Here is a 22,563-nt window from a genome sequence, read left to right as displayed (position 1 = left end):
ATATTTACTTGTCATGTCAAGTTCTCCTCTAGTACTGCTTGAGTTCCAAACTGTAGTCTGATCACTTAACAGCAGTGAAGATTTTGCTTTATTCTAAAGACTCCTCTAGCTTTTGTGACGTTCTGCCATACAACTTATCTCAGATAGTGTAAGCACGTTTTCCCAGAGGTAAACATTTACTGACAGAACATCATCTAGTAGTTCAAAGTAGACACTTTATTTTATCAACTCACAATCACTGTATTTTCAAGAGTACTGTCAGAACTAACTTATTTTCTAAATATTCTGTTTCTTAAATATAAGAATTTATATTTGTGTAACCTGCGGCTGCAGATTTAAGCATCACTCAGGACATACGAAAGTTCATATGAATATTCAACATTCTCATTGCAATGTTGACTTTATCCAGAAAATAGACTAATATATATTTAACATTCCAACAAGTAACAATAAATACCACAGCTATGCAATAAAACTTGAGCATTGCTTTCAAGATATAAATATTTAACACTTCATTTTAAGATGAAGATGAACAGAAATCATAGCAATACAAGTTGGTGAGGTCTTCTGCCAAAGCTGACTGAAATGTAAAGAAGTGGTAGATGAATGATTTAAAGTTACTTAGGCATTGTGAATATGTAAAGATGAAAAAAACTCAAGTTCAGCTAGCCCATTTCCATTTCATCAAGTTGGACTTTTAAAACAAACTTTATTTAAATCTGAAATTACTGTAACATCTTAGCCCTTCGATTCCCCATAGTCAATATAATATGCATCAATTGCAGGAATTGAAAGTGATGCAGTAGAATAGAATAGAATAGAAGTACAATAACAGCAGTCTATGTTAGGAATTTAGGTTTTCTCTCTGACCTTTCCATCTATGAAATCTTTGTCCATAATCAGATTTCTTCACCTGACTCCACATCCCAACCACAGGACTCTAGCTGCTCATCCTGTGGAAATTCAACCTCAACATTGTAGATAAAATCTGGATCATCTTTCTTCTTTCTATTCTTTTCAAAGAGCTCATCCATGATGCTCTTCCTTTTGGCTAGTTCCTTGTCATCTAATTTGTTCATATCCTCTTCTGGATCAATGGTCTCTTCCCGATGAATCTGTTCCAAGCTCTCAGCCAGACTCTGTCCTCCTAAATGACCTTTCAGCAAACCATAGAACTTCTTTAGCTGACGTAGTGAGACTCCTTCCAGGTAAGCTTTGTGCCGAGGGTTATTCTTCAGCTGTTCAGCTGCTCTGCTACAGTCTAAAGAGAAGATCACCATGAAGAATTACAGATGCAAGAATACTCTCATTATATAAAAACACCCTCTTTTCCTAAACCCTCACACGAGACATCCAAACCTAGCAGTGCCACTATTCATGTTAAGATGTGGCCTCAGGCTCCTCAGTAGAGACCATGCCAATATTGTTTCTGTATCACCCCAAAATGGTCCCTTTATGCACTCCTGAAAGCTGGCAAGAAGGTCCCCAACAGTCATTAAAAATACTGTGTTACCAAATTGCTCTTCCTTTTACTGCATGTAGAGTGGATCTAGGGAATGCCACAAGAGAATACACCACACCTGAGAACTTTGAGAAATTTCGGATAGGCATGATACGCTGGCGAGTTTTATCCTTGTCTTCCTCTTTATAGATAAGAATAATGGATGGAGGCTGAAAGCAAATGCCACACTTTTTCGCAATGTAAGTCATAATAGCTCTTGCTACTGGCTGAAGTATATTCAGTTTTATAAGAGATGCCCTCAGAGACTTCAGTGCTCTCTGAAAACAAAAAAAAAGAGAAAAAAAGGGGAAAGCAAGTGTGAGTGTCCCCACATACCATTCTCAGATGTAATGTATTTTAGACCCAAATTTTTATTGGGATTAGTGACTCAATTAAGCAAAAACACTCAGCCATGGTGTAAGTATCCCTGATTTCAGGAGAACTTGAACATGTTCCTTCACGCTCTTTGAGCATGACCGTGACTCTCAGCTGCTCAATTTGCACATTTGTCACTTCTGGGCTTTTGAATCAGTACTGAGTAACAAACATTGTAACATGTAAGTTACAATTTTTGGTCTGTCAGCTAAGCAAAGTACTGCATAGTCAAATGATACCTAAAAGATGCTTTTTATTTATGCATTTTAAATGAAAAACATCAATGTACTACAGTTTCTTCACAAACAACTTTTTACTGCATATCATACCCACTGCTCTGGAAAGGCAGGAAATTGTTCAACTACCAAACCTTTCTCTTCTTTAACCATTATGCTTTTAACTTTGTATCACCTGATAGTTTATATGAAAGCTCAAGGTGTGAACTCAGATAGAATCCAATTTTTCTGTAAAGATACTATAACTTATTTCTGCTGTACGCTTATTTGAGCACATATGAAAAAATATTTGGAAAATAAATTTAAAATGAAAACTTGAAATATCTTAACTTGACCAAAAGAGTTTCTGCAAAATTAAATAAATCTGAATGCTACAGGAAGTATAATAAAGACAGAGTTCTATGATCTTTTATATATTATTTTGAAAAGATACAAATTGATTAATATGGTTCAAATTCCCTTCACCTGTCTCTGTTTCTGTCACAAATGAGGAGATACCATATTCCTTATTTTACATAAAAAGAGAGATTTTTTTTTTTTATATTACAGATGGAGGGGCATCTAGTCAGTTCTTGTAAAGCTTGCTTCCAGTTTCAATCACCTCAATAAAGAAGCATTTATGTAATCTAGGACAGACAGGATAAGGAGGGAGAAGAGATTCAGAAATGGAGAAAAAATATGATTGGGTTCCAAGCAGGAAACACTGAAAATACACAATTGTTTTAAAGAGAGACAAACTTCAACTGTTTCATTCTTCTCTAACTAGAATACACCATCAATTAAACTGAAAAGCTGAGAATATACAAGTGACAAATGGAAATGCTTTTCAACATGGCACAAACTTTGGTAGAGTTTATAGCTCTATAACATTCACAAGGATCAAGAATTTATGAAATTTTGAAAATGCTGAGCTGATGTGTGAGGGGAGGAACTGGGAACTTCTGCGATACTTAAAAGGTGGAGAAAGTCTTAATTAGGGGTTGGAGGGAAAGAGCTGAGTGGCCCACTACATCTATAGTGTATTTATACAGACAGTAAAATTCTACAAATATTAAATATTTATGCTAGGATTTCATTTTTAAGTAAGAAGAACTATTAGACTCTTACATATCAGTGCATACGTCAGCTACTAAATGAATGAAGTTAAAAATTTACTCCATAATTATCCTTTATAGTTTCCTCTGAAGCATTTTCTACTGTCTTGCAACCATAAAGATAGAATGCAAGTCTGACTGACTACAGCAATTTCTCTTTTTCTGCTTTATAATAACCGTCCATAAACTTTTGGCCCTGATCCCCTTTGAATCACCTGATTATTAGAGGAGATGTAGATCAGGAACACAGCTGCTGCAGATCCTCTTTCCCATTTTAGTGTGCAACACTGAATGCAAATGTTACTTTCCTTTTGGTTTCAATTAAGTGAAAGGATGTCAAACATCTGGGTTGTCTCCTACTTTGACTACTCTACAGACTGTAGAAAACCAAAATAAGAAATGACTCAAAGAAAAAAAAAAGTATCTCCAAGTAAAGAAAGACAAATGTTAATATTTAAAACCTATTTCTAAGCTAAGTTTAAAAATCAATCTTCTCCATGGAAAGCCACACGGGAAAGAATCCAAAATCACCATAATATTTTCAATACTGAAAATTAACTAGAGGAGCTAGCTATATCTTTTTAAAAATAATTCTATGAATCGGACAGAAAAGCTGTATCACATTTCTCCTCAGAGCTATGTTCACTATCTTAAAATGAGATGATGCTTCAAACTTCAACTGAAATGGTTTTTTGAAGTATAAATATCAATCATGAGAATATGCCTCCATGCTTCAAATGGCAAAGAAATCCTTCTTGGAAGAAAAATGCAAATATGAGACTACTTTACTCAAATCCACATGAAAGATGGGAAAGAATTGCATATCTTCCAGTAATAAAAACAGAAATTATTGCTACTACTGGCAGAAGGTGCGGCAAATGTGAAATGGCAGTGTTTTACTAGGCCTAAAGCTCAGGTGCCTTTTTTTCTGCCAAATATAACAGAAAAACATTTGCAGTTTGACACAAGCTTTTCGCCGCGAAATACTCGTGCCAGGCGAGAAAACTCAGCCGCGGGTGCTGCCGCGACGCATCGACATCACCTTCAGTCCGCACAACGTTTCAGTGCTCAGCTGAAGGACTCGCTTAAAAGGTTGGGATCGTCCCTAGGGTCCCGCAAAGCGGCTGCGGTGGGCGCCGGAAGCGCCTCCTCTCGGCGGGAACGATGCCACTGCCTCCCCGGTGGCGACACGACCCCGCCTGCCCGGCCGAGCCCTGCCTGCGCCGCCGCTGTGCGACAGCGCCGCCCGCTTGCCCCGCCCCCCGCTTCCGCGGCAGGCCCCGGCCGGGCAGCCCGCAGCGCTACCTGAAGGCCCGAGGGAGGACTCTGGCGGTCCTTACAGCTTCGGCACCATTCGCCGGGGCACAACAGGCATTCCGATGAAGGGCAGCGGCAGCGTTTGAAGCGGATCGCACTGGGGCTGCAAGTTGAGGAGAAGTAGGAGAGCAGGCGTTCGCTAAAGGGCCCGGGCCGGGGAGGGCACGCCGCTCGGCTCAAGGCCCCCGCGGAGAGGGCTTGAGGGGCGGGGCGGGCGGCGGCGGCCATGGGGGTGCGGGGCGCTGGGGTGGCGGCGCTGCTGCTGCTCCTCCTCTGCGCGGCTGGCAGCTTGTGTGAGTGCGGCAGCCGGCAGGATCGCGCCGCGCCGGGTGGCGGATGGCCGCGGCCCGGCCCAGCCCGGCCCGGGGAGCGGCGGTTTGGGGCTCTGCGGGGGATGGGGAGCGGGCGCCGACAGGGCTTGTGAGGAAGCCCTGCATCCACGGAAGACTGAAAGTCTCTAAGGCGCAGGAATCCAGGGCGATCTCTGACAGGGGCTCGCAAAACCTGGTGTTTTTACAAGCGCTTGGCAAAATCCTTGAATGCTTAATCGTTTGAAAAACGAGCAGTTTTGCTCCCCGTGTTTATTGTGGAGCCGCGGGTATGTCCAGTTCCTCTCGCTCAGAGTGTTTTGTAGCTTTTTTGGGGGGACTGGCATCAGTCGAGCGAGCTGTGGTGAGGGATGCGGAGGCAATCAAAGCCAGGGCATCAAATCTGTATGGGCGTGGGCTTTGGAGGACTTCAGATCTTTTCAGCTGGATATGATTACAGCCATCGAGGCCTCCATGCTTGGTTAAAGCTTAACAGAGTGTAGGCTTAATGTTTCAGATGATGATAGATGATTAAAGCTAACTGGATTTGTGTGTAAATAAATAGAGGCGTTGGTCAAATGTATTTGGATTTTTTTTTCCTTCTTCAGTTGACTGTTCAACTGCCCTTACTACATCTCTGCGATTTAAATTTGAACATGTGGAATCGTTTTGTAGAGACATCAAACAGTTTGGGCCACTTTATTTGGGCTTTTATCTTGAAAATATTTTCACTCATGCTTAGCTATATGTGCCTACTTGTTCATAGGATCAGCTTCTGATTTTGAGAAGCATGAGAGATCTACACTGCTCAGTCGGTGATCTAAGAAACATATACTTGTCAATCACATTGAAATATTTCTCTCTTCCTATGAGAGTATTTGCGGATACTTCACTCATACATTATAAGACTGCTGAGGCTTGTTAAAATTGTCTGACCTTGTAATAATTAACAGTACCTGTGCTGTTCTGTAGACACTGTCATTCATTCTATGATGTCTTAGATGTGCAGGCTATTTGCCAGGATGCCATTGTCACACAACAGTTTCTGCAAGAGGGATTTCACAGGTAAGCTATCACTTAAGAACTCCGTCAGAATATTTGCGATTTAATTTTGTGTGTGAAGAAGTTCATTTACAATTTGTGCACACCTGTATCAATTTACTGAGCTGTATAAATGGGTAGTATGTGGCTAAACACTAGCTATATGAATATTAGCATGATCAACTAACAGTTACAAATTATAGTAGAAGAATAGGAGGCTATCTTCTAAAATGGTCATGGTGGTTGTTGGCAGTTTGAATAAGTGAAACATTAATTTGTTCTGAATCTAGAATTAGGGTGAATTACAGTTTTCTAAATGGACTACAGTTTCCTAAATGGAAAAGGATGGAATGGCTTGACAGAGAGTACTTTCTGAATGCATCTTATGTAGTACAAATATGTGAGAGCTGCATCTAATAGCTATGCATTTGGGAGCATGTCTCCTGGGTTTGTTGGTGATGTCTTTTGAAATGCAGATATAAATGTTTTGCCTCTGTTACTTGTTTTAAGGGACCTATTGATGAAGGTAGAACTTGGTAAAATGGGAGAGGATATAGAAGGATGTACAGTGGCAGCTAGAACTCTTCTTCCAGCAGGAATCTATGTGGATCCCTATGAGCTGGCATCATTACAGCAGCACAACTTAACAAAGGTAATGTGCCCCAAAGTCGAGACATCTGGCAGCTATTCACACAAGGCAGAGTATGGTTTTTGCCAGCGTTTGGAGCATGCATTGCTCAGGAAGGTATCATCTGTGGTCATTATGCAGCTGCTAGAACGCAGGTGATTAATTCCTTTTCCCGAAAGGAGATGCTGCAAAGCGTCATATTCTTGACTTTTCATTATGTCTGCCAGCTTTATCAGCACTACCTGATGTAGGGCATATTTTATGTCATATGCTGATGATATTTCTACACATAGATGTGCATAAATGGGAGCCACTGCAGATCTGTTAGCCCCAGATAAGCAACTCTGGTAAAAGTTACCTAGATTGAAAAGAAGGAAAGTTAGCCCCTGCAGAAGAGGTGGTCATGGGGAAAACAGCAGTGATTTCATGCTGCTTATCTGCTCAGTCTCTCTGTAAATACACTGTAGCAAATATCAGAGTCTTCAAAGGAGCAAAATAATGGCTTCTCTGATGGACTTCGAGTAGCTTCACAGTTTTTGTTTAATCACAGCTTTCTTTGTTGCTTTCCAGTATTGATATGCTAATTTTGGATTGAGATGTGGAAAGGGTGTGGCTTAAGGGAATCCCTGTAAGTGCTAATTCAGTTAAAACATATGGGTGCAAAGACACTTGACAACTTCTGTTGGGATGCTTGTATGTACTATTATGCATGTATTAATGGCATAATTACATTGTAAAGTCTTCAGATTTAAGAATAACTCATTGGACAGGGACTTGAAAAGTTATTCTGGAGCAGCTGAGGGAAAGAAGTTCTTACCTGATGCTCCTGACCATAGAACAAGGCCCAGCGTTAGAAACTAAAATGGTGAGGAAGATGATTTTAATTAGAATTGGGTTGTAATAATTTGTCTTTTTTAATTATAAAAGACAGTCATTTCCCAGTATCTAGCTGCATCATCTGAAGAGATGCCTAAATTTTGTAGTCAAAAGAAAGTATGGGAGAGTCTCTGATGCACTGTTATGTCCAGTGGATTTTTCAGAGGTCTGAGGCATGAAGATGCATGTTCTTGCAAGTCTTGATTTTGTAAATACTAGAATAATATAGAACTAGGGAAAGAAGTTCTAGAAAATAAATTAATTCATTTGTATTAGAAAGTTTGCATGTCTCAGACCAGCACATCTGCTGAAATAATTTTTCCTAGCTCTCCAGAGAAGTAGGTAGGAATAAGGAAAAATAAGGAACTTAATAAAGAGGAAGAGTAGTGTTTTTTGAAGAACTGAATTGAGATCCTTTGCCATGAAAATTACTACACTGTTTAAGTGCTGAAACTGAGGTTTGAGATTCATGTGCAATTCTTGGCTCCACTGCAGGTGACGTGAATTGCCAGTCCTTAGTTCTCCCTCTTTAAGTTGGGACTAGACAGTGCTTCCCATCTCCTGCTATTTCTCTATGTAAATTGTGTTCATGTAGTAAGATAAAACTCTACATAATATTTAGCTCAGTGGTTCATATTGACCTGCAACATAACTTTGTTTATGATGTGATGGGATTCAACTTAATTCATTTTAGATGCTTGTCCACTAGACATGTATTCTGAGCTTATGGCACAGATAGTCTTTATAGACAGTTGGAAAGGTAGACATCTCTAGGACGTGGTTTGTCTTGTCGCAAGTTTGATGTCTAAGAAAAGGTCAGATGACTACAAGTGCTTGGTATCATATTTCACTAGGGAGGTCTCTGTGACTGATCTGATGTAGATGCCTGTTGAGGAAGTCTGAAGTAAGATAATGTGGAAGAGTAAAGTCTACTCTGTATATACCCAGTAGACTTGTACAGTTGAATTTGTTTGAATCTTTGAAGGACTAAGTGTTAATGCAGGAGTTATACTCCTGTTCTGATGCTGCAGTAGATTACCACAGTAGACAGTGACCTTAAATCCTGGAGTGGCAAACACTATGTTCTTTTTTTTTCTTTCTTTCTTTCTTTCTTTCTTTTTTTTTTTTTCATATCCATCCCCTGTCTGAATTCTGGTGGCAACCACGTCTGTATCTTTCTCCACTTGCAGGTGGTGTTAATTCCTGACGCTGTTGATGTAGAGGCTCCTGAGTACTTAGCCACAGATCTTGCTGTTCTTATATACCTGAAACCCGACCCTCAGTGTTCCCACTGTTTTAGAGCTGCCTTGCCTGTGCATGGACGATACCACCGACCAGCAGAAAACAATGCAGAAGTGTTGGTTGTTCTGAAGAGTCCAGAAGTACTGATCTGCTGCTGTGACAGTGAGTTTCTCATTACACATGCTTTGGGTGAGAGAGGAATAACTGTGGAATCTGGATCTCTGTTTGACTTCAGAAATGGAGTTCTTAGTAGTCGTGTGAAAATAGGAGCAAGATAGTGGCCCCAATTAAGGACACATTATCTTCCCCTTACATTTTACAGTACTAGCATGAATGCTACTGCTGGCTGACCAAAGGCAGGCTAATTGTTAACAGACATGATGATCTTTTTTTTTTTTTTTTTTTTTTTTTCCTATTTTTTACTGTAGGGGGCTATATCCCCTGAGTCTGGGCTCTTTCACCTGGAAACAGTGACAGTTGGTCTATTTGTCACAATCCCTGCAGGCTCTGGTTTACTAAAGATCAGCTGTTTAAATCATAGGTTTTCACAGTGTTTCTGTCTTGGCAGCTGAAGCTGTACATGCCATACATGCAGTTTAATATTATTCAGACTCAGGTATTTAAAATAATTGAAATATTCTGATGGTTTCAAACCCTCTCCTCCTGCATTTGTATAGGGGAAAAATGTAGAAAACTGTCTTCCTGAAGCATAGAAAGATTGGAGTCTCAAACTTGTCTGAAACAAGAATCTCATATCCACTGACAACAGATATTTTAAGTTAAACAAGCAGTGGAAGTGCCCATTTTTGCTATCAATAGTATTTCCTTTGCTGAAATCATTCTTGCTAGCTGCCAAGTTAAATATTCTAATGTAACTCAGCTTCTTTACTTGGGCATTATTTAAGCAATCATTTTCTGGGATGGAGTAGGGGGAAGGAAGGACTGCCTGATCAATAGAAAAGGGATGTGAAATCTTCCCATTCTTCTGCCTCATGTACTACTTATGAGCAGGAAAAACTACTTGTTACTGTTGTAAGAACATATGAAATAAGTGAGGGGAGTTCTTGCTTGTGACAACAGGATACCAACAAGGAAAAATGAAAGAATGACTTCTGTGTTCTGGAGAAAGAGAAATTGCAACTACATGTCTGGATTTGAGGAGTCTACAGACCAATAATGAATTCTTTGCCCTATTAAAAACAGAGTGGTGCAGATACCACATGGATGAGAGGTCTTGCTTAGGTATCTACCATCTCAGGAATGGAAGAGTTAGAAAATTCATGAAAAAGGCTACCAGCACTACTTTAAATATGCAGATTAGCTGGTACATTTGTATCAGTACTTGTGCTATTTCACCTTTTGGCTTTCAGTGAGTTGATGCTGTCAAACTGTTTGAAGGAAAGAGATCTAATTTGGAGAAGTCTTGCAGGCCATTTGGCTTCATCCCATCTGGATTTTTGATGATGCATTAATGTCTTCTGTAGATCGCCTGTTGACAGAGTGTTGGAAACCTTCTGAAGTGGAAGCTTGCTGTCCAGGGAGAAAAGACTACCCCTGTCAGTGGTATAGTGTAAAGCACAAACCTGTGAGTTCTTATTTCTGATGAAAATCTTTGGTTTTCATTTAACAATTACTGCCTTTATCTGTGATTAGCATGTTCTAGAGGCTGGGAACTGACCAGTAAATGTCTAGTTGTGTGATTCCTCCTTGCAGAGGCTGCTTTCTTCCTTTCCAACTTGCTTTAGCGGATGTCATTCTGGTATGCTTGTAATCATTTTCTGTGCTCTTCTACCTCTTGATTGCAGCTGCTCTCTTTAATAGTTTTGTTGGAATACAAAGATATAATTGACATTGGTTGATTCAAGAAGGGGCTTTGTAATGTAGGTGCCTCAGACAAGTAGCAAGATGGAAAACAGGGTTATGATCTAGTTGAAATGAGGGTGTAAAACCCCAAAGGTTTAGGGAATTGCATCTAAAAAGGCCAGTTCTGTTTATCTGGTTGTTACATGATTGGCAAAGTGTCTAGGAAACATGAAGTTTCATTCTGTGTTCTAAGCCAGGTGAAGTTGAATCTTTAGTATGGTCAACAACTGCCTTTGAAGCTTGAAAGTGTTGTGGTAGTGTAGAGATTCAGAAATAAGACTAATTTGTCTTGTAACAAATTTGTTGGCTTTATAACATGCATGCCTTGCTGCATCTAGGATATCAGCTGATGTTTCTGATACCTGCAGTTTCTTGCCCAGAAAGCTTTTGGAGCTTTCTGCAACACAAAGAAACCAAATCGTTTTTTGCCTTGGAGAAAACTCGCTTTTCAGTAATCTGCAAAGCTCATAGAATGAACATTTATCTTTTGAATACGGTATTAGATACAGATTCCCAATGGTAAGCTTATTGTAAGAACAAAGCTATAGAAAATATAAATGGCTACTATTTAAAATGCAGCTGATGATTGAGCTTTGTACTACAAGTGGCTGACTCTCAGTAAGAGCAGTAGACTGAAAGAGTATGTCACATCTCAGTTTTGCTTTTGAATCCCAACAGAAGCCTGAGCAAAGAGACAGTTAAATATTGGTCTGATCACAAATCACTAATCCTCTACAGATACAGTAAACAAGAAGTAGCTTGTTAAATATGTATATTAACTTATTTTTCTTTGTAGGTATATGAGGAATTGATTATGCACGTTCCAGTGGGGCTCAGACAACATAGTTTCTTAGTGTGTATCGTGACTCTTCTTACCACGGTCCTGTGTTCCAGCCTGATTCTTGCAGCCTTGTGTAAATACGGACACTTCTCCATGGAGACTTGCTCAGAACAGAAGTAAAGTAGTATGGAATGACTGAGTTCAGTGTAGTAAAACTAAGAGAATATTGATTGCATCAGCCTCCTAAATGAATCCTACTCTACTATTACTTATTGGTAGTATGTGAGGGTCCCATAATGGATTATGGTTCTCTGCCTAATTCTTACAAACACCTTTCCACATATAAGACAGTTTCAGCTCATCGTAACTAAACAAAGCAGATGAAGGATGAGAATAGCACTGCAAAGAGCAGAAATGACTTGCCACAGGCTATGCAGCAACAGTCAAGAACAGAGTCTTGATCTCTGATTCCCTCTTTAACCTCCCCTGCCTGCCCCCCACCCAGAGCCTGCTTCAACTGTAATGCCGTCTCTTGCGGAGATGTTTGTATTTCTTGAATTTTAATAAATGAACTGACTTGGGAATTGGTTATTAAGGATATGAAAAGCTTTATCTACTCATTTAAATTTCTGAATTCTAAGCTTGTTTACACAGTCCAGGTTGGTTATCTGTAAGTTTGTGAAGAGACATTCTGTGCTTACTTAGGACAATAAAAGCCTTAAATAATAACCCCCCCAACACACATTTCCCCCCCCCCCCAACACACACACACATTTTATTCAGTGACTGGGAGGTATCACAACTTGGTCAAATAAATCAGATTTTAAAGAAGGCTTTGAAAATTTGAAAGAAATCTGGACAAATAATCCTTAGAAGAGGAGAGCTGGTGAAGAGATGCCAAGTAGAAGCAAATATTTAGAAGACTTGCATTCAGTCATCAGAACAGTTGATAAATACAAGGAAATGGAGAGGAAGTTACTTCACTAATGGAAAAACTGAGTTGCTTTGAGTTGACAGAAGAGCTTGGTTGTTGTCAGTAGGTGGTGTTGTGAGCTTTAAGTAACTCATAAGGACTGCAGAGAAAACAGATTTTATTCCTATAAGCTCAGAATTACTAAAAGCAGGTGATTTTGGGTGGGGGGATGTGAATGAAAGTTCTGTCTGTCAGATTCTGTCCTCCTTTTGAAACCTTTATATGCAGCCCAGACTTCTCATCAGCAGACTAGGCTTTTCATCATTGTCCAGCTGTAGCCTCAGGATCCCTGTGGACATCCTTCCTGTGCTTCTGCTTGAAATCAGAAGAAAGCTCATCTTGTGATTTTTTTTTTATTTTTTTTTTTTGGCCCATGACAGGTTGGCAAGTGCACTGACACTGGCCTCTTGTTTTCCCTTGACTGTGCTGAATGATGATGGTTGCGCCAGGACTTCATCCGCTACCTCAGTGCATGACTTTTCTGCATCTGTTTGGGGGAAGGGAGAAATTAAAAGAGAACAATTGCAGAGAGATTTGGTAACAAATTTAACCATATCAGTGCAGCAGCACTGTGACAGGATAGACTGTGAATCAGTATTGTAACACTTGTCTCTGAGCAAGATTTTTTTTTGTTTTTATTCCCATAGTTGAGTTTGTTCTTGTGCTCTGTCATATGCAGGTACATAATTCTATGTTGTACTCTGACCCTTGTGCCAGCAACATCCCCGTTTGTCATTCATCTCTGGCAGATCTTTTTGCTTCTGAAAGCTCATATCAATTGGATAATATCAATTGAAAATCAGTTTGAATTACTTAGGTAAAACAAGCTGCCTAATATCCTAGTCTAGCAAAAGGAAACTGATTTCCTTGTGACAAATGAGTAAAATATTGCTATGACAAAATATGAATAGTGGATGATTTAGAAATCAGTACAAGTGATGTGGTGAGAATGGAAGCCCATATTAGTGGTAAGCTATAGTAAAAGGAAACTGAAGCAGGAGGGGCTTGAATTACAGAGGGCTTAGCACAATCAGTTCAGAACAAATAGATGATATCAGAGCAGTTCAAAAGTGGCTGCTACTGGAGGAGACTTCAGGGTGCTATTCAGTTTGGAGGGCACCTGGCTTACTAAGTGTATGTAACATCCTTCAGGATCCACTGATCAGCTTCTAGACTGAGCCTGGGTAATACTGATTCTCACTGATGTAAAATATGAGATTAAAAAAAAAAATTCTCAGTGTATATTTTTTGCTGTGGTGAATAGCAGTGACTTGCTGTTTTTAAATTCATAGTAGTTGTGGTATAAAAATACAGTAGACAGGATCTTCTCTAAAAGCTGTAACTAAGTATACTAACCACTGTAATGTTAAGAATGATGGAATTTGAGCTCCAAGTTAAACTTTCTGTCCTTTGCCAGCGCTTACTGTCATTAAACAAGCATTGCAATCAATTCCCTGTTAAGAAATTCTGGCACCTCTGGAGACAGAATTGAGGGGTCTGCATGCTAGTTTGAGTTGATTGCAAGGCAGCATACAAGAGTCGGACATGAACATATCCATTACTGATGAACAGAAGGATTGAATTAAAAGAATTAAAGCAATGGAAGAAAAGGAGGGTGTGAGGAATAAAGGCTGTGTTAGGAGTTAAGGGTATATAATCATAGAATCAGTAAGGTTGGAAGGGATCTCTGGAGGTCATCTAGTCCAACCCCTCTGCTCAAGCAGGGTCACCTACAGCATATTAGACAGGGTTGCATCCAGGCAGGCCTTGAATATCTCCAGAGAAGGAGACTCCACAACCTCTCTGAGCAACCTGTTCCAGTGCTCTGTGACTCACGGTGAAGACATTCCTCCTTATATTTGGTCAGAACTTCTTGTGGTTCAGTTTTTGCCCATTGCCTCTTGTCCTGTTGCATGGGACAACTGAAAAGAGTTTGTCCCAATCCCCTTGACACCCTCCCTTCAGGTACTTATAGACATTGATATGATCCCCCCTCAGTCTTCTCTTCTCCAGGCTAAACTGGCCCAGCTCTCACAGCCGTTCCTCATAGGGCAGATGCTCCAGCCCTCTGATCATAGCCCTACACTGGACTCTCTCCAGTAGCTCCATGTCTCCGTTGTACTGGGGAGCCCAGAACAGGATGCAGTACTCAAGATGAAGCCTCACCAGGGCTGAGTGGGGGGACAGATCGCTTCCCTTGACCTGCTGGCAACACTCTGCCTAATGCACCCAAGGAGACCATTGGCCTTACTGGCCACAAGGGTCATTGCTGGCTCATCGTCAACTTGTCATCCACCAGCACTCTCACATCCTTCTCTGTAGAGCTGTTTTCCAGCAGCTCAGTCCCTGGCTTGTGCTGGTGCCTGGGGTTATTTCTCCTTTGGTGCAGGACTCTGCATTTGCCCTTGTGGAACCTCACGAGGTTCCTCTCTGCCCAGCTCGCCAGCCTGGCCAGGTCTCTCTGAATGGCAGCACAGCCCTCAGCTGTATCAGCCACTCCTCCCAGTCTGGTGTCATCAGCAAACTTGCTGAGGAGGCACTCTGTCCCCTTCATCCAGGTCATTGATGAAGAAGTTGAACAGGATGGGACCCAGTACGGAGCCCTGGGGAACACCACTAGCCACAGGCCTCCAACTAGACTCCGCACCACTGATGACAGCCCTCTGAGTTCTGCCTTTCAGCTAGTTCTCAAGTCACCTCACAGTCCACTCGTCTAACCCACATTTCCTGAGCTTCTCTAGGAGGATGTTAGGGGGGACAGTGTCAAAAGCCTTTCTGAAGTCAAGGTACCCATCGTCCACTGCCCTCCCCTCATCTATTCCAGCCAGTCATTCCGTCAGAGAAAGCTATCAGACTGGTTAAGCAGGAGTTCCCCTTGGTGAATCCGTGCTGACTACTCCTCATCACCTTCTTATCCTCCATATGTCTGGAGATAGCCTCCAGAATGAGCTGTTCCATTACCTTTCCAGGGACAGAGGTGAGGCTGTCCGGCCTAGAGTTGCCTGGGTCCTCCTTCTTGCCCTTTTGGAAGACTGGAGTGACACTGGCTTTCTTCCAGTCCTCAGGCACCTCTCCAGTTCTCCAGGACCTTTCAAAGATGATGGAGAGTGGCCTGGCAACAACATCTGCCAGCTCCCTCAGTATCTGTGGGTGCCTCCCATCAGCGCCCATGGATTTGTGGATGTCTAGCCTGCCCAGGTGATCTCTAATCCTATCCTCTTAACCAAGGGAAAGTCTTCCTTTCTGCAGACTTTCTCCCTTGCCTCCAGGTTCTGGGATTCTTGAGGGCTGCCCGTAGCAGTGAAGAGGCTCTTTCTGAATCAAAGATGAATGTGTACAATTAATAGAAAAATACTCCTCTAGCTTGTTTTAAAAGGGTATGTCTGAGGGGAGAATAGAATGGGAAGTGAGTAAAAGTCGCAAAAAGGCTTTGAGGCAGGAGCTGAACTGGAAAGAAGTAAGGTTATTTTATAGTGAAGGAAAGTAGAGCCAAAGGATGTCTGAAGAAAGTTTAGAAACCTGCCACGGTTTCTGTAGAGGTACATAACAGAGTGCAAATGAAGTAGTAAAACATTGGTGCTGAAAGAGGTGGATAGGGAGTTGATAAGCAGGGGGAGTGATAAAGCAGCTGGCAGACAAGTAGAGACTATGACCTTGTCTGCAATGGGAAGGAAACCAGACTGGTCTCTGGTCACTGCAGAGTACTGCTCCTGGAAAGATGCAGTGGAAGTACTGCAGGTCTATCATAGAAATCATAGAATGGTAAGGTTGGAAGGGACCTCTTGAGATCATCTAGTCCAACCCTTAGCGTAGCCCATATGGGGATTGAACCCGCGATCTTGGCATTAGCAGCGCCATGCTCTAACCAACTAAACTAAACCTGGGGGCATGTTTTCTCTGATCCCCCACTGCATTAATTCTCTGGAACATAACAAAGAAGATGGCCAGTAAACGTGGGCCAAAAGCAGTAGAAGCTGGAAAGGCTGTTTTGCACTGCTTGTCCCTGGACTTGTGGGCAGATATGAGGCTATAATGGAGGCTGCTACTTTCCCCAGACTTGTTATGAAGAGGAGCTGCCTGGCATGGATCCTTTTCCTTCTGAAGGAGAAATTGGATGTTGCTTCAAGCCTGAGTTGAAAGAAGAGGTAAGGTCAGAGCTGCAGATGTTTAGGGAAGTCATTTGGAAGATTCAATATGCGCTAGGAATTTGGGGGGAGTAGAAGTCTTCAGGGCAAGTATGCTCTTTCTCCACTGTGCTCACTACTACGTTGCTTGGTACCTGGGCATCAGAGTAGCTACAGAAGAGGTGGTTCAGGTCATTAAAGATAGGAAGCGGTGATGCTGGCAGCGACTCTACACTCAGCTCCTATAGTTCACACATGGTCCTTTAGTGATAACGTCAAAACACCGAGCTACGTGGACTCTTGGAAGGGGAAACGGGTGGATTATCCTCTGTTGGCGGGAGAAGGGTTAATTTGTCATCTGCAACGCCGATAGAAAAATAATCTTCTTCTAGTACCTTAAGGCAAGAGGAAGGATGTGGCTGAGGAATGCAAAGAACGAGCAGCTCCCTAGTGCTCTCGGACACTCCTTCGAGAAGCCGCGGCCGCTTCAGAAACACGTTTTTGCTGGAGGCGCTTTGCTTTTGTCACTGTAGGGACGTGCGCCGGCTGCCTTGCCCCTCCCGGTCACGTTACTGAGGCAGCGCTGATCTGTTTTACGCGTACCCGGGTCGGGAACGGCTGGTGCCTGGAGGGCGATGCGCGGGTGCGCCCCCGCTCTGCGCCCCGCTGCTCGCAGCGATGCTGCCTCCCTCCGTCCATCCCTCCGCCCGCAGGGGGAACGGGCGCGGCTTGCCCACGGCCTACGCATCCCCTGAGGCACCGCGCGCCGCCGCGCTGCCTGCCGGGAGATGGAGTCGGCGCGCGGCGGCGCCCCGCCCCTGCCCGCCCTCGCGGGCTGTGGCCGCGCGCGGCGGTTCCGCTTCCCCCTCCGGCTCCTGCCGCCGCCGCCTCGGTGGGTCTCGCCGCCGCCATTGCAGGAGGCCCCGTGTGGCGGCCGCGCCCCGTCCGCCTCGCCGCCCCTCTCGCCGCTGCCGGGCCGTCTCTGGAGGCGGCCGGCACTGCCGTCAGCCCGGTGAGTGCCCGCGGCGGCGGCCCGCTCCCACCTGCCGGCCGCGTCGCCACACCTTCCGCCCTTTGTGGCGCCCTGCGCGGTCGCAGGCCTCCCGTGGGTCCCGCCGCGCCCGCGGGGCGGCAGGGGGAGGGCGCGGGTCACGATGGGGCGAGCTCGGCGAGGCCGGGCCGCTGCGAGCGCAGCGCGGGCGCTCCCCGTGGGGACGGAAGGGCGGTGGGGCGAGCCGGGAGGGTTGCTCCGTGGTCTTGAGGAGCCGTCGTGCGCTTGCTGCCTGTCGCTGAGCAGCAGTGGCTGTCCCCAAAGCGGTCACTTTTTTGCACTATTTGTCTTCAGTGGACAGGTGTTTTGGGAACTCACCTGAGGCTTTCGGTAGCCCTCGTCATCCCCGTCCTCTGCCCCTCTCATAATTGCTGTAAGTTCAGTTAAACTGAGAGAAAAATCACTGAATATTTATGTTAAAAATTCTTACAGAAGAATCTGTATAAATACAGAAACATAGTGCAGAGAGCTTTCTGTCTTCACTTCAGTGAGTGAGGGAATCTGGGTGCTGCAGCAGATTATTAATCTTTGTTTAGAGCTGCTGTGATACGTGGATTACCAGTCACTCATGTCTTTTTATGCTAGGCCGTAGTATAACCTCTACTCTTTGTGCTGTCTTTGTGCTTGTTTTTTTTTTTTCTTTTTCCTGTGTTTTCTATCTTATTTCTGTTAGTATGTTTTGCCTTCTATTTTGTCCACGCTACTTCCATTCTGTCCAAGCAGTAGGTGCTTAATGGTAAGCTACAGGGAGCTGGAAAAAAGAGTTTGATTTAGCCTGAGCTTAGGGACTGGTATGTATGAGCAACTGCCCAAATGTTTGTTTGAGAACAGACAGTTTAATCAGCTGGCTTTCAAGGAGCATTACTGCACTTTGCCTGTAGCCAAAATAAATCAGTTCACATACTGTCTTACAGGGAGTGAAAGTAGGTCAGATACTGCAGCATGTTATTAATAACCCTCATTATTTTGGAGGTATTGCAATGACCGGGGTTGTAAGCACAATTCAGGCACGACATGTTGTGTCTTTTCTGTTTTTATCTTCTTGCTCCTGCTTTTCTCCATTTTGTTTCTTTCTTCCTTGCTCACTCTCTCTTTTTTTTTGTTTTTGTTTTTTTTTTATTTTTTTTTGTTTTAAAGGTGGACTTGCTCTTTGGCGTTTCAGTATGGGGCAGCCTTCCCAATGTGAGCCCTGGAGTAGCATATGCCTAAAAATCAAGGGACTGGCTACTTTGTGATTCAGTATCTCCATTTAGGAGACAATGCAAACACAATGCACAAACCTACTGTGGAAGTAGGCTAACAAATAATCCCTATGTGACCAAATGTTCTGTACCAGTTTTATGTCACCGTAGGACTAAGGAATTAGTCATTTTATTATTGCAGATTAGTAAACTGAAATGGGAACAGTGTAGAAACATAAAAATACAAAACCTTTTCATGATGAGATTTTGAGGGAAATCTTTAAGATCACAATAGCACTTCAACTCACTGAGTAATGCTTTAGATGAAGGAAAGGCCTATGGTGGTGGTATATTCCAGTTCTTGGGGTAGAACAAAAATGCTTTTGAAAAAGTAGCATGGATTGGGTATTGTCTAAGTTGCAGGTGGAATTTGACTCTGCTTTGTGTAAATGTAGTGTTTTTTTTTTTTTTTTTTTTTTTTTTTTTGTAAAAAAAAAGTTGGACTGATAAATGGGCAAAAATACAAATGTCATTCAGCTGCTGCCTGGATACCCTGAATGTTTTAACTCGGGGCAAAGTGTTTCAGTGTATCAGAGGCACATGTGCTCTGAGTTGTTGTACAGGAGTTTGTCAGAATCTGATTCACTAGGATGAAATCTGTGCCAGCTTGACCTTAAAGTCTGGCCAATTGGGGGAGTTTTTCTGAGGCACCTGCTCTTGTTTCCTCTCTGGAATGGATGCTGGGGTAGATGGGTGGATGCTTTGACCATGTATGGTAGGTCTAATCTACTTGCTTTAAGTTGTGTCTTAAAAAAATTATGCATACTTGCATTGTTTAAATTAGCCTTTAAATTATGTTTAAAAGGAAAAGTTATTCAAGCAACTTTAGCTTCTAAATAACTTTATCCTAAGGGCTTTGATGCTTCTAATTCTATTATTCTGATAATATGAAAAGCTGTAGGATTCTGAATATAGATCTCTATTTACTAATAACAGCTGCTTCTGTTTTGGAATTCTCTTACCTGTCTTTTTTCCTCCACTTTTCATATATTTTCTGGGTTAAGAAGCTTCTGAAGCAGAGAGTTTTGCTGAGAGCTCTATGCCAGTATATTTTTGTTTTTTATAAGCAGGACATTTACTGACATGTCTGTGTGGTAGCCACAATTAGGAAAATAAATACTTGTTTTTGAAATCAAGTCCTAGTTATAGAGACAGTGTTCTAAATGACTGGGCTCGGTGACAACATGAGCAAAGCTGTGGTGTCAGAGACTTGGGCACTAGCAGAAAGTTTTGAGAGTTGTCTCATGAAAACATTTAGGAGGAAAAGAGGGAGCTAGAGTAGGCATGGTGATGGGAAGAAGGAGAAGAGGTCTTGAGCAGCCAGACATGATGTGTACAAGTTAAGCTACCTGCTTAGCTCAGGTGTGAAAAATGACACTGTATTTTCAGATGCTTGAAGTGTCTTTTTAAAATAGCATGAAACAGCTTCTACAAATAAAGTTTTGTAAAAATGAATTGTGTATTTTTATTAAATGCTGATTGGATAAGTTTGATTTTTATAATTGAGAAATGTTCCTGGAGAATGATGGCTCTGGAACAGTTTTTAGCTGATCAAAAAATAGATTATTTTCAAGCTGTCTTAATTACTGATATAATAATACCAAATACCAAGATTTGTATCTTGATCGGTAATGAGTTGATTATAGGGACAGAATGAATACATGCAGGATTATGTTACTAGTGACAATTTCAGCAGGGTGCAAACAGATTGTCAAAAGAAGACATGAAAAGAACCTTTCTGTAAGTTGTTCTAGAAACTTAATTATGCTGATGAATTCTACCACTCAGTGCTCTTACCAGAGCAGAGACACTGGATTAGAAGAGAAATTCAGAAAAAATGCAGCATATTCAATTTTTACTTTTCCAAGGAAGCACCTTCTTGGAAAATCAACTCAAATTTGATTATCTAGCCCCAAATTTTGAGAGCTTTGTAGTTGCACAGTGTTGTCTTGGAAATATTTCTGTACCTGCTACGGTAGTAACAGTTACTGGACATACCTTTATAGTTAAGTTTTGCAGTACAAACACTGGGATTGCTATACCTTTACCTTTAACTGTGCTGCACTTCACAGGTCACTAATCAGTTCACGTACTTGAGCACCAGCCTGATCTACTAGGTTGGATTTCAGAAACAGGATAGTCCTCTTAATGTAGCACTTGATTCAATGCTATATTCATTCTGCGTCCCAGCAAGGTTAACTTGACTGGGGAAGTACCATGGAGAATCTCCTGCAAGTGTGACTGTTAGTGGTGTTTTCCGTCATGAAAAAGCGGTGTTTCCTCCAGCCTTTGAGGATGGCAAGGCTTAAAACAAGGGATGTGGTTTGACGTGGACAAGCAGGGAGTGTGTGTGCATATGTGCCTACATGGGTGCAAGGGGAAGCCTTATGTTCAGACAAGATTGGGAATAGTGGCGCTTGTGCAGAGGGAGAACCTAAGCAGTGGATAGGGAAGAGAAAAAGAGCCTAGGGTGCTTGTGTTGTGATGAAAGTAAGAAATTTCTGGATAAGGCACTAGTTTTTGAAGGCAGGAAAATGTGGCTAACATGTTTTAGCAAGGAAATGCTACGTGTTCACTGAAGGCCTAAGGAGCCTTAGTGTGCTTCAATATTTAGAATTAGGATGTCTTGAGGTTGCTGTGCTATAAAATGCAAATAAGAGCCTTTCAAAAAATCTTAAGATAGGTGGTAGGAGATACTGGATGTTTTGATGTGAGAATATCAGATCATCTAGTGAAGTCACTAACTGGGGACTAGACTGTTATATGTAAACAGAGCTTGCCGTTTATATTTCAAACTTTATGCTGCCTAAGGTTTCTGAGATCTTGAAGCATGATTTCATATCAAGTCATGTTTTAGTTTAGTTGGAAAATATTATACACTTAAGTGCTTATATTTTTACTGACACAGTGGACAGTGCCATTGGAGCAATGGTTTTAGTCCCAGTTCTGTATCTGACTTGCACATTATTTACATAAATCATTCTTTCTATTTTCCCAGCTAGGAACTAGAATATATCAGGTTTTGAAAATGTCTCACCTGGCAGACAGGCAGAGATAAGAACCTGGGCTCACCTTTCAGTGAAGCACAGTATTGGTAGTGCCCTGTGTACATTCCTGAACTTTGGGGAAGGGAGAGGTTACTTGGATACCTGCTGGAGATGTTTTTGTGGTACTTGACTGGGAACTTCATTTTTTGTATTAGCTTCTGGCAAGTAGTTATCTGATGTGAGGCTTCACCTTTTGTTGCTCTTGAGGGAGAAGTTTCATGTCTCAGAATTGCATTTGGAGAGTTCTACTTTGTGCTAAATTGTTTTTGCTCTGTGTTCTTCCTCCAGAGATTGGCTGGTCTGGGGAAGAAGGTCAGGCCCTTTCTCCAAGCAGCTGTTTTCTTCGTTCCTCTTTTCTGAATAGATGCAGTACTGCATTTCTAGAAAGGAATAGTGTCCACATTAAAATTCTGCTCTCCATAAGCTTATGAACAAGCCTTAAAATTGTTAAGAGTTGCATTTCTGATGTTTGACTAAATTTTGGGTGATTGGTAGCATTCTTGGACTTGCTATCTGTAAATACATAGAAGGAATGTCTATGCATTGGTTCATTTTTGAAAGGCTGAGGTTATTGCATATTGAAATGCTGCAGGAATTGGGGAGCTTTTTTTCTGGCAAGACTACTGGGTTTTGAAATTGTCAAACTGATATATCTGACTTTCTTTGTGAATTTAAGATGCTTTGCTTCAGCTGCTAATGATGCGTTGGTACTTACAGCTGTTTTACTGAACACTCCTTGTTATGGAACTATAATATTAGATACTTTGCAGCAGAGAGCTGGAGCTTTGCCCCACAGATCTAAGCCCAGCATTGGAGTTGAAGACTGAAGAGGATTAGTAAAGAAGAAAACAGACTCTAATGAGAA

The 22,563-nt window shown here is 42.1% G+C and overlaps 3 protein-coding genes across 5 annotated transcripts in view; 2 read left to right on the top strand and 1 right to left on the bottom strand.

Moving 5' to 3' along the window:
- Nucleotides 1-195: 195 nt before the first annotated feature.
- On the bottom strand, nt 196-4,594 carry CEP19 (centrosomal protein 19). 3 transcript variants are annotated; one of them, XM_062582849.1, is made up of 4 exons: nt 4,249-4,432; nt 3,422-3,583; nt 1,581-1,779; nt 196-1,261 (listed from the first exon to the last, which is right to left on the bottom strand). In XM_062582849.1, the coding sequence occupies exons 3-4, from the start codon at nt 1,708-1,710 to the stop codon at nt 900-902; spliced, it is 492 nt and encodes a 163-aa protein (XP_062438833.1). In that variant the 5' UTR covers nt 1,711-1,779; nt 3,422-3,583; nt 4,249-4,432; the 3' UTR covers nt 196-899. The 3 variants fall into 3 exon arrangements, 2 of the variants coding, with proteins under 2 accessions (XP_062438833.1, XP_062438834.1); XM_062582850.1 differs by lacking the exons at nt 3,422-3,583; nt 4,249-4,432 and adding an exon at nt 4,512-4,594; XR_009959298.1 differs by lacking the exon at nt 1,581-1,779 and having other exon boundaries at nt 1,182-1,261.
- Nucleotides 4,516-13,685, top strand: PIGX (phosphatidylinositol glycan anchor biosynthesis class X; the record flags this gene model as incomplete). The annotated part of the gene is made up of 6 exons (XM_062583105.1): nt 4,516-4,643; nt 5,804-5,896; nt 6,383-6,524; nt 8,567-8,780; nt 10,103-10,203; nt 11,278-13,685. Coding segments are annotated over 6 exons (843 nt in total), but the record flags the coding sequence as incomplete, so codon positions are not given.
- Nucleotides 13,686-17,201: 3,516 nt separating this feature from the next.
- Nucleotides 17,202-22,563, top strand: part of PAK2 (p21 (RAC1) activated kinase 2) — a 47,396-nt gene continuing 42,034 nt past the window's right edge. Inside the window, exon 1 of the mRNA XM_062582417.1 lies at nt 17,202-17,371. The gene's annotated coding sequence lies outside the window, so the exon portion shown is untranslated. The remainder of the gene's footprint in view (nt 17,372-22,563) is intronic.

The sequence above is a fragment of the Rhea pennata genome, chromosome 9 (genome assembly GCF_028389875.1).
Source record: "Rhea pennata isolate bPtePen1 chromosome 9, bPtePen1.pri, whole genome shotgun sequence".
NCBI classification, from domain to species: Eukaryota; Metazoa; Chordata; class Aves; order Rheiformes; family Rheidae; genus Rhea; species Rhea pennata.
This window is presented reverse-complemented; position numbering and strand designations above follow the sequence as displayed.

Excerpts from the sequence above, each read along its gene's own strand:
- CEP19 (XM_062582850.1), bottom strand. The coding sequence starts at position 1,710 with ATGACTTACATTGCGAAAAAGTGTGGCATTTGCTTTCAGCCTCCATCC. Across the intron at positions 1,262-1,580 it reads AAATTTCTCAAAGTTCTCAG|ACTGTAGCAGAGCAGCTGAA; the intron begins GTGTGGTGTATT and ends TCTTCTCTTTAG.